Below are 10589 nucleotides of genomic sequence, written 5' to 3'. Positions count from 1 at the left end.
ACACGTCAATCCGCCCCCCTCCTCCGAGCCTGATTTACGACCGCATGTTTGCTTTCTACGACACGAATGGGGACAATCTGATCGGATTCGAGGAGTTCCTGAAAGGTCTAGCCAGCTTCAACAACAAAAGCGTCGATGAACGGATGCGCCGCATCTTCCGGGGCTATGACATCGACGGCGATGGATACGTGGAGCGGAAAGATTTCCTTCGAATGTTCCGAGCTTACTACGCCCTCAGCCGAGAATTGACCCGGGACATGGTCGCTGGCATGGAAGATGACTTCTTAGAGGGCGGCGCGCGCGATGTCATTCTCGGAAGCCAGCCCATCAGCTCCGCCTTTCCGGGGAACATCCCATCTGGAGAAGCATCCAGAACTGGAGAGGGCAAACGGACGAACCTCGAAGGCGACATGGAAATCGTCGACAATGGGGGTGTACTCCGGCCTGATGGCACCGACACCGGTGATCCAAACGACGTCATAGGTGATGCTGCCGTCCGTGAACGGTTTGGTCGTGTGCGTCCGGTGTTTCCGTCTACCGTGCGTTCAAATAACACGGCTCCCTCTCAGCCCTCGCCTCCTCCTCCACCGCCACCAGCGGCAGCTAGCAACAACGGCGCTGAGAGTGAAAACGACGAGAATCATCCCGACGGAAGGGAGGATGACGAGGAAGAGGTCGAAGACGAGGATGAAGACGAAGAGGAGGACGACGACGAGGAGGAGGAAGACGAAGAGGAAGAGGAAGACGAAGAGGAAGAGGAAGAGGAAGAAGATGATGATGACGAAGAAGACGATGACGATGATGAAGACGGGTCCGACTCTGCCGGTAGTGACCACTGGCCGCCAGCAGAGCATGTCCTCGAGGAAGATATCGTGAATGCCCTAGGAGCTTATGTGCCTCTGCAGGAGGTCACCAACCGCGCAGATCGGGCTCGAATTGAAGATGCAGTATACCGTCGCATGCACGATGAGGACCGGAGACGAGTTGAAGAGGCGCGAAGAGAGGGCATCCGGGAACGTTGGCAGCGGAGACGATTCTATATCGACGAAGAGGATGGTGCCACGCCGCCAGAAGGCTACCAAGAGGAATCAGACTTTTACGATTTCAGCGACGGCGACGACGCAGTTGAAGGGCATCTTCAACATCATCATGGTGATCGCCTGGAGTCCGAATCCCATCCTCCTTCTCGCTCCCGGTCATCATCCAAAGTTCGCTTCCAGGATGACGTGACGGATGATTGCGATGTGAGGTCCAACCCATCGACGTCGTCGCGCAGCATCCCGGTGGGCGAGCGATGGGGCGGCTTCGAGGTCCCCGAAGTCGAAAAAGACGTGGGAAAGGAGATTCTCTACCAAGTCACACAGCAAGGACTCAATGAGCTACTGGATATTCTCTTCAAACCAAAAGAAGATCTATTGATGGAAGCATATCGCACTCGAGCGGAACGGAAGAGATGGGCTCGAGAAATCGAGCAGATCGAGCAGTTGGACCCGAAGAAGAGACCTAAACAAGATGGACCAACGAGGGAGAACCAGGCTGGAAACAGCAGTGATAGCACATCTGACATTCGATCGAAGTCTCTCGAGGAGCTGTTAGCAGAGTCAGGGTATTCAATCGTGCAAGACAGCACAGAGCTGGTCCAGCCTGAGCCGGTCCGCACTCCATCTGCTGCTGACCAACAGCCTGACCATCATGATGGTGACAATTTAACCGATCCCACTCTCCCTCAGAACCGCCCCGAGAATTGTGGTATCGAGCCTTTCCCTCCTCCTCCAGCCGATATTCCCACGACGACAGTGACCGAAGAGGTCGACCCCACTCTCCCACAGAACCGTCCTGACGAGGCAGACGAGAGTCCTGCAGCGGTCGACACGCCAACGTCCAGTCGCAGACGGACTCGACCTCAGTCTCGGCAGGATCCTTCACAACCGTCAGAACCGTCGCGGCTACTCCAGCCAAACGGCTCGACCTCATTCCCGGCGCCACGGTCCGTAGATTCATCGTCTCCAGAAGCAGAAGCCACCGCGCCCAAATTCTCTCCCACCCTCAAACCGGCCTCTCCTTCTCGTCAAGCGCAGGTGTCTCCAACCCTGCCGCCGCAGCAGGGGACACCACCCCGACCGCCCTCTCCGCAGACGCTGTCTCGCTGGGCATTTCTGAACCAAGTCGAGCGCGAAGCCAAGGAGCGCGGCGGCGGAGCCAAGCTGAACTTCGAGGAGTTCCGGCAGAGGATGAACACGGACCGGGGCCGACGATTGGGGTTTATAAGCAGCTGGATCGAAATGGCCAGTTTTTAGCGGCCACTATCGACATTTGGTTCTGATGGCGTTGGACTGGATTGGACAAAGGGATAGAAAAGCGGTGGTGGTTATTATTGCCATACAATACATACATACATAAATTTTCTTTTTCTTTGATTTACACACACAGCTCCTAACATCTAGCATCTCGCATCTAACATCTAGAATCATCTGGAGATGATGGATGGGTGAATGGATGGATACAGAAAAATGTATGTATGTACTATAGTTATTGTGGTGTACTGTTCATAGAACGATTAAAAAAAAATTCAGGAGCTAGAAAGAAAAATTCTTCCCTTTTCTTTATTTCTTCCTTCCTTCCTGTCATTATCGCCTACTGTACTGTACATTACATACATACCGAATGTAGCATAATTTAAAAAGGGAAAGAGAAATTGAACGAAAGAGAAAAAAAAAAACTTTTAATCCCAATACCTAATCACACCATCCAATCCACCCGTTGCCACTTTACTCGTTTCCTGCGGATGCCAATCGAGACAAGTGACAGCCGCGCCCTCTTTCCCGCCAGCCTGCATCTTATGGTACATTTTGCCCGTCTTCCAGTCCCAGAAACAGACGTAGCCGCCCGTGTCTCCGGAGGCGACGAACTGTCCGTCCGGGGAGATGACGACGTCGATGGCGTAGCCGGCGTTGTTGTGGCCCCGGAAGGACTTCTTGCGGTGTTGGCGGAACTTGTCTGTCGCGGCGTAGACGACGATCTGGTTGTCGCCCGATTGGAATGCGACATATTTCCCGTTCGGGTGTGGTGCGGCCCGCACAAGGGCGTACATGTACGGCTCGGCGATGAATTTGATCGGTACGGGGATGTTGTACTCCCACGCGCGCAGCGACTTGTCGTCTGACGTGGAGATGAAGCGTCGGTTGTTGTCGACGAAGGTGATCGTGTTGATTGCCGCCAGGTGGTGGTCGTACTCCTGCGTGAGCTCGCCCGTTCGCGTGTCGAACTGGACGATCTTCTTGTCCGACATACCGGCCAGGAATTCGTGCCAGTGCTCGGGGTCTGGGTTGAAGCGGACAACGTGCGGCGTCTTGCCCGTCGAGAACCGTCCCAGGCATTTCCCGTATTCGGTGTCCCACAGCTTGATCTGTCGGTCGTACGACGCCGTGAGGAACGTCTTGCCAGTCGGGTGGAAGGTCGTGTCGGTGATAGCCTTGGTATGGCCCGAGAAGGTCCGGAGCAGCTCCCGCTGGTGGTAGACGTCCCAGATCTTCGCTTTTCCGTCGGCGGCGGACGACAGTAGCAGGTGGCCCGATTGCGGGAAGAAGCGCAACGACGTGATACCCTTCGTATGTGATTTGTACGTGTGGATCAGCTTCTTGGGCACGTAGTTCCTGATGCTGCCGACCTCCTTCTTCAGATCGATACCCAGATCCTGTGGCACATGCATGTATGTCCGCCCCAGGTAGTCGAACTGCTCCGAGCCGTGGAACTCGGTCGTCTCGGTCTGCGACAGATCCTCCTGGTAGTCGGTCGCCTCCTTGCTCATGGCCGGCATGTTCGCAGGCGCGACCTCTTCCTCCTCGACATATTCTTCGTCGCTGGCAAGCTCCTGACCCACAAGCGCCGCCTCTTCCTCCCACATCTGGTCGTCGTCTTCGTACTTCGCCCAGGGACCTTTGTAGGCGTTTTCGCCTTCCAAGACGCCGGGATCGCCTTTCTTCTGTCTCTTCCGCCGGATCTCGGCCGTCTCCTCTTTTGAGGGTTTCATCTGGATGACATCGCGGCCACCATGTTTTGCTGCGTTTTCCAGATTCCCGACGAACGCCTCCGGTCGGCTCGGGTCACGGGTATACCCCAGGCTCTGGAAGGTGCGGTGTTGCGCGGTGAACGTCGCGTCGCTGATGGCAGCCTCTTCGGCGTACCCCGTGGGCACATTCTTGCGTTTCAGTCCGTTGCCAACGCCGGCCGGTTTGAAAGGATTGGCGGGCCCCAGGGCAGGGCGCGACAGGTCATCGTAGGTCGCGTTGTACGTGAGAGCGTTGCCGTTGGTGTTAGCCAGAAGCTGCATTCGGGACGGGTCCTGTAGATGCATTGTTAGATACCATCGTAACCTTCATCAACTTTTGCGGGGACTGGAGACCAAACCTCTACGATGACATCTGGCGCCGCATCGATCTTCGTCGTGGCTGTGGACGAAGAAGTCGTAGTAGGTGCAGGCTTTTTCGCCTCATCGTCGCTCGAGGAGTCATAATTTGTACCCACGAGCGAAGCCATGATGGGCAGACATAGAAAGAAAAGAAGAGAAAAATAAAAAGCAAAGAAAGGGGAAATCCGATATCGACGTGGGGTATTCGTGGGGTATTATTACGATCATTGAACTGGCGACTGGCGAGGCGACGGAGTTAGTTGATAGACTGATAATCCGATGTTGAATTTTCCGGTTAGCCACTCCGACCCGTAACGCAACTAATATATCAGCCACGCCTGCATTATTATTACGGGGAAAGCCACAGGATAACACCTCGAGGACACGTACTTTCAGGTTGGTCAGTCTCTGCAGGGTGTTTGAAATTCACAAAATAGGGATTTTTTTTAAAAAAAAGAAGGATGGATACTGGAATTCATCTACAAACTAGATAACCTGCTGATCGGAGACGACATACTACAGATAAGCACCGTAAATAAGTATCGTACGCTCTTCATTAGCAACTGCGTCAGAGGTATATCAAAAATAGAAGACAAACAGGTAGATAGAAACTTTACACGTAGCATTGTGCCTTGATAGCTCTCTCAACAATACCTTCTCGCAGCTCTCGGATGACACGAATTATAATGTAAAAAAAAAGGTCCCATTTATCACAATCATAGAAGAAATAGCGCCTCCGCCCAAGCCTCCCCGACTTGCAGTGAACCCATTTTCTATCGTCATTCATGACCACCTCATCCTACCATTTTGCTTCCAGCAGGACGGGCCCTGCTGGCGACGCAGGCAGGATAGGCGGACGGCCTTGGCGAGCCCCTGCTCCAAAAAGTGGTAGCTTCTGTTTGTCTTTAAACGTTTATAGCACACTTTCGACAGGATGAAACAGACATGGCTGATTCTAACCCGGACGACCGTGGCGCATGGCAAACTCCGTCTTTTCACGGAGTCAGTGGGTCTCGTCGCGGATTAGGGCGACGATCATGCTGTAGAGATAGAAGAAGAACATCAAGAGGTGGAAACCCAGCTTGATGAACGACTCCTGCAGATATGCGTCAGCTTCGATCTAATGATGTGTCATCATCAGAGGAACCAACCTTCTTGTGCACGTTAAGCTTTCGGAAGATCTCGGTTGCATCCAAGAGATGCTGGTTGTCGAAGATCCTAAAGCGAACATGTTAGTCCTATCGCCATCACGCGACTATACGATTTTCGAGGCATATGGCAGGAACGTACTTCTTTCCGTTGAAAGCCAAGAGTGGCAGGTTAAGGATGATAGCCAGCCAGTAGCCATTGATGACGAAGAGGAAGGTCAAAAAGGCGTGAACGGCGGCTTCCGGGACAATGTAGGCGTTCAGGCGGTTGCAGAGGTCGATGGGGTTGATGTAGTCACTGTGGTTACAATTGCAGTCAGCAATTATTCATCACATTGTTGAAACAAATGGAATAAAATCAGTGGAATGGCGACAGTATATGCTCGCCCAAGCACGACAGTTGAGGCCGGCTATTTCAAGTCGGAAAGCGGATTTTTTTTCTTCTGCAGCACTCACCATTCTAGATCACTGTACATGATCGTGAAGAAAACCTGCAGAAACAGGTTGACGGCGTTGAGCAACACCGCCAGAAGATAAAGCCACGCTTCGCCAGACATGGTGAGAGAGGCTTGTTGAGGTCCGATTCAGAAGTGCTAGCTGTTGGTCTGGTCTCTAGCTGGCGCCGGAAATGACACGTCCAGAGCTGGATGGATGCGCGCCCGTCCGTAATCGCAGTCAAGTGGGCGGGAAAGGGCGAAAGAAATGGAGAAAGGCGCCCACGGACAGCAACAGAGTGGACAAGTATAGTATAGGGAAGGAGGACGAGGCGAAGGAGAGAGCGTGGTTCGAAGCTGCGCTGGCCAGCGGTTTGTGGAGTGGTCGAAGTTGCGAAGATGGCTAGTCAACGTTGGAGTTAGCTGCGAGGCTAGCCTTCCCAGTAAACATGGTGGGGAACCAGGCGGACCGAACACGGAGATAGATAAGCCGTGTACTCAGAGGCTACGAGGTGATAGAAATAATTCAGAGAAATAGAAGGAAGGGAAAAAAAGGAACAAAGAAATAAATTAAATGTTTTTGACAGATGGTCGGAAATGTCAGCAGGCAGATCGATCTGTTGGGAGCTGTTGAGAAGAGCTCTCCAAAGTGCCTGTCTAGGAAGGGATCCCTGAGCTTTGGTCCGAAAGCGGTCAGAGTGCCAAAGTGCTGCGGTGTGACCCCATCCAAACCCGGTTGTCATGCATTCCACTTCTACAAAAAGATCCCTGGACTATCAAGCTCATGCCACTGGCTTAATCACACTGCAGTGATATCATTGTATAGTTCCCATTGCACCAAATCGCCCACATACTATGAACATGAAACCCAACGAAAGAAACAACACACTAAACGGAGCAATGCTGTAGGATGCAGACGAAATGCAATGATATATGTGCATGGTCAACCCCTTCACCTCTTCTCGACCAGCAGAAAATGCATCGCAACATATGCGATGACGATGAACACTCCTGAGATAATGCCTAGCCCGATCACATCCGACCATAGGGCTAGTGTGTCAAAGCCAAAGGCGCTCAAGATTGAAGCGCCGGGAACCTCGATGTCCAGACCATACTTGTGGTCGATTAGCGTAAGATAGGTCACTTCGTTTACAATAAGTGCCTCGAATCCGTAATGGAAAATTGATAGCTGTTGCTTCTGTTAGTTGTGCGGCACACACACGAGGATAGGAACAGAGCAGATATGGAAACTCACTGTTTGCAACCATAGTGCCCCTTTGGGAATGGCATCGTGGTTGAGAAGCAGACCGGCAAACAACAGGCTGAAGAGCATCACCAGGCTGCCAATGAGGTTTGCCACACCGCCATCCCGGAATACGATACCGATGAAGAGACAGATACCCGCGGCGGCCAGGTTGAAGAGGACCAGGATTAGAAGGAACCTCAAAAACTCCGGCCACGCTGGGATCAAGCCGGTCATCGGATACACAATCACGCCCATGATAATGGGAGGAATCAGCCTGAGCGGCACGATATCGAAAATGACCTTGGCAGCAAAATAGGCCAGTGGAGAGTAGTACCCATTGGCCCGCTCCCGGAGAAACAGCAATCTTTCCGACGAAAAGACCGTCAAGCTGGTCAGGGTACTGAACCCAAAGAGAGCGAGGATGAAGAAGAAGAGACCCAAACGGTTTTGGAAACCCTTGATGTCGTCCGTAAGCCCATAGAAGAGATAGCCACACAACACGGCAAGCAGGATAGATATTGCGTAATGCGTGAGCATGAGCATAGGGTTCCGATACAGATTGCGCCATGTCCGCTGGGAGAGAATGACGAACTGCCGAAGCAGGCCAATCCGGGCATAGCCCTTCCCCTGGTGCGACGGCACCTGTCCAGACAGGACGTCTGCATTCGGGGTTCCATTTGCAGCTGCAGCGTTCTGCACGGCGGCAACAATCTCCTCGTGGACAGAGCTGGCAACGTCAGAGGCCGCGTAGCTAGCCACAAGCGCATCAAGATCTGTAGTGCCCGAAGCCGGCGGCGGAAGATGGTCAGGATCATCGGGTATCTGGGGAGGAACAGAGCTCTGCGGACGTGACGAAAGGCGTAGCCACTGTTGCGAATTGTCAACCGATGCCACATCCGCCTCCTCTTCGTCCGTCTTAGGTGTGGGAGGAGCCTCCGCATCTGCCTTCCTCCGGGTGTAGAGTTGCTTGTCTTGACGTTGCTTCAGGGACTGTCGTCGTTTACTTCTCGGTCGATTTGAGCCGTCTTGGGGTGTCTTAGGAGGATCCTCGAAGCTGGCGTTCGAGGCGCTCGTGATAGACTTGACAGCTCGCAGGCTGCTGGACGCTGTCTTCAGATGGTCTGTGTGCACATCCAATCCCAGAGGCTCTTCATCAAGAGGTGATCGGGCAGCACTGGCATGCATGGTCAGATCCACGAGGAAGTCGGCAATGTTGAAGCCGGGAGGGCACGGATAGCCGATATGGTCGAAGTACTGCTGGCAAGTTGAGAAGGGACCAGAGTAAACGGTTTTGCCCTTTGCCAGCAGAATCAGGCGATCAAACAAGGCAACAATGTTCGAGCGCGGCTGGTGGATGGTGAAGATCACAGTACGATTATACGTTTTTGCCAAGGTCACCAGGCATTCGATAACATTGAATGCATTATAAGCATCCAACCCGCTGGTGGGCTCATCCAGGAAAAGGATGCTTGGACTGGTGACCAGCTCGCAAGCGATCCCGACTCGTCTCTTCTCTCCGCCAGAAATTCCACGGCCCTTGCCTTCCTCGGACCCAATCAACTGGTCCTTGATGTGGTAGATTCCAAGCTGCTTCTCAACTTCAAACACCCTCTGCTCCTTCGCGAAGCGACTCATATCTTTCGGCAATCTGAGCAAGGCGCTCGTCAAGATCGTCTCATGGACGGTCAACGTCGGAAGCATCGTATCTTCCTGATCCACAAACCCGACCATGCTCTTGAAATCACTGTCGCTGATCTTTTCGCCGTTCACGTAAAAGTCACCCTGGACAACTCCACGTTTATTCTTGCGAGCCAGTATGTCAAGGAATGTGGTCTTTCCTGCACCAGACGCTCCCATGATGGCCGTGATTTCGCCAGGAGGAGCGGCACCTTGGATGCCCGACAGAATCTCCTTGCCATTGAGATAATAGGATACGTTCTCGAAATGCAAGGCGGCCGGTTTGTGGTCCGTCAAAAGCTTGTCGGCTTCATCGTCGGAATCGTCAGGGAGACGGATAGCTGAATAACCTCGGTAGGCGGCCCGCCTGGAGAGATACCAGACTCCGAGAATCACTGCCACGACAAACAGAGCACAGCCAGCGATGACTCCAGCGATGAGCGGCGTGTTAATTTTCTTCACTGGACGCTGGTAGCCGGGAACATCGGTTTTGTAGAGACACTCCCCAGAGAAACAGTTCAAGGTGATGCTCTGGTCGCCAAAGACACTTTTGATCAGGTCATTCATTGCTGGTTCCTGGAACTTGCTGCCGTCTTCACTGCTGCCACCGACTGTGGAGAGAGTCGAGAATGTTGCAGGGCCCTTGATGGACTCCTCCAAAAACTCTCCGATATCGATCGAGCCTGCCTCGCCGCAAAGCATTCGTCCCGGGATACATTTACAGCGGACATTCTCGCATCTATAATGCGTGGAATTGTGGTCATAGTCGGTTTCCATCCCCCAGTCACACGTATCGAGAGCGCAGTAGAACGACTCCACCTGGTCGACCCAAACTGCCCATTGCGTCAGCTCATGTAATATACAGACGAGGGATGATTCCACGCTTGAACGTACATTGAAAGTTGCAAGTCTTATCGGTTGCCTCGCAGGAAAAGGTGACCTGGGGCTTCCGATCCTTGAGTTGATCCAAGATCTTCCTATTGGTAACATCGCACATTTGATGGTTCTCTTTGACGACGAGGCCCTGGGTGTAGCAGACACCTCCTTCGCCGTCAGGCATCATCGCATTACAGGCATCGTCCGTCCTGCAGACATTGCAGTTGATGCCATCCCAGCCATCCTTACACTTGCAGTATTTGTCCTGTCGTGGTGCCCGGTTGACTCCGTCCGCGAGGGAACCGCAGGTGGGAGTGGAACAGTCATCACCACCAAAACCGGGTGGGCATAAACATTTGCCGGTATACTTGTTGCAGGGAGCGAACTGCGTGCATTGGAAGGCGTCGAGCTGGCAGTTGAAACACGGAGGACACTCTGGTGGGCGATCATCGAATACTGAGTAGAGAGGTAAGAGGTCGTCTGAACTGGAGTAGTTCCGTGCAGCGGCGGTCCTCAGGGAGGACCCCAGGGCCAGGACAAGACCAAGTAAACGGAATCTGCGGACTTCGACCATGGTCCTCGCAATCTAGGATAATAGTTGAAGGGAAAGAAAAGGCCGTTGCAGGACGTAGACGGGGCACCGGAGCCGGCGGTTCGACAGCGGCTTCGGGTTCAAGCTTGCCGACCGATGCGGAGCTCAAGGGACATAGACAGAGGGACTAATCAGACAATCCAGAGTAGAAGCGGTATACGGACAAGAACCCTCCAGACATTCGCCGGACCTGCTGGCGATGAAGGGA

General features: G+C 53.2%; 4 protein-coding genes across 4 annotated transcripts; 1 reads left to right on the top strand and 3 right to left on the bottom strand.

Moving 5' to 3' along the window:
- T310_8368 (EF hand domain protein) lies at positions 1–2297 on the top strand (the record flags this gene model as incomplete). The annotated part of the gene is made up of 1 exon (XM_013468852.1): positions 1–2297. A coding segment is annotated over one exon (2297 nt), but the record flags the coding sequence as incomplete, so codon positions are not given.
- Positions 2298–2722: 425 nt separating this feature from the next.
- Positions 2723–4536, bottom strand: T310_8367 (MRNA splicing factor (Prp17); the record flags this gene model as incomplete). The annotated part of the gene is made up of 2 exons (XM_013468851.1): positions 2723–4342; positions 4408–4536. The coding sequence occupies 2 exons, from the start codon at positions 4534–4536 to the stop codon at positions 2723–2725; spliced, it is 1749 nt and encodes a 582-aa protein (XP_013324305.1).
- An 875-nt stretch (positions 4537–5411) lies between these two features.
- T310_8366 (ER-derived vesicles protein ERV14) lies at positions 5412–6113 on the bottom strand (the record flags this gene model as incomplete). The annotated part of the gene is made up of 4 exons (XM_013468850.1): positions 5412–5528; positions 5560–5626; positions 5699–5854; positions 6013–6113. The coding sequence occupies 4 exons, from the start codon at positions 6111–6113 to the stop codon at positions 5412–5414; spliced, it is 441 nt and encodes a 146-aa protein (XP_013324304.1).
- Positions 6114–6942: 829 nt separating this feature from the next.
- T310_8365 (ABC transporter (Adp1)) lies at positions 6943–10363 on the bottom strand (the record flags this gene model as incomplete). Its single annotated transcript, XM_013468849.1, has 3 exons — positions 6943–7179; positions 7246–9746; positions 9808–10363. 3 exons carry the CDS (start codon positions 10361–10363, stop codon positions 6943–6945), a joined length of 3294 nt encoding a protein of 1097 aa, XP_013324303.1.
- Between the last annotated feature and the right edge of the window lie 226 nt (positions 10364–10589).

Source organism: Rasamsonia emersonii (genome assembly GCF_000968595.1).
Source record: "Rasamsonia emersonii CBS 393.64 chromosome Unknown ctg1118621760726, whole genome shotgun sequence".
NCBI classification, from domain to species: Eukaryota; Fungi; Ascomycota; class Eurotiomycetes; order Eurotiales; family Trichocomaceae; genus Rasamsonia; species Rasamsonia emersonii.
Note: the sequence above shows the minus strand (reverse complement) of the source record. Positions and strands in the feature narration are given on the sequence as shown.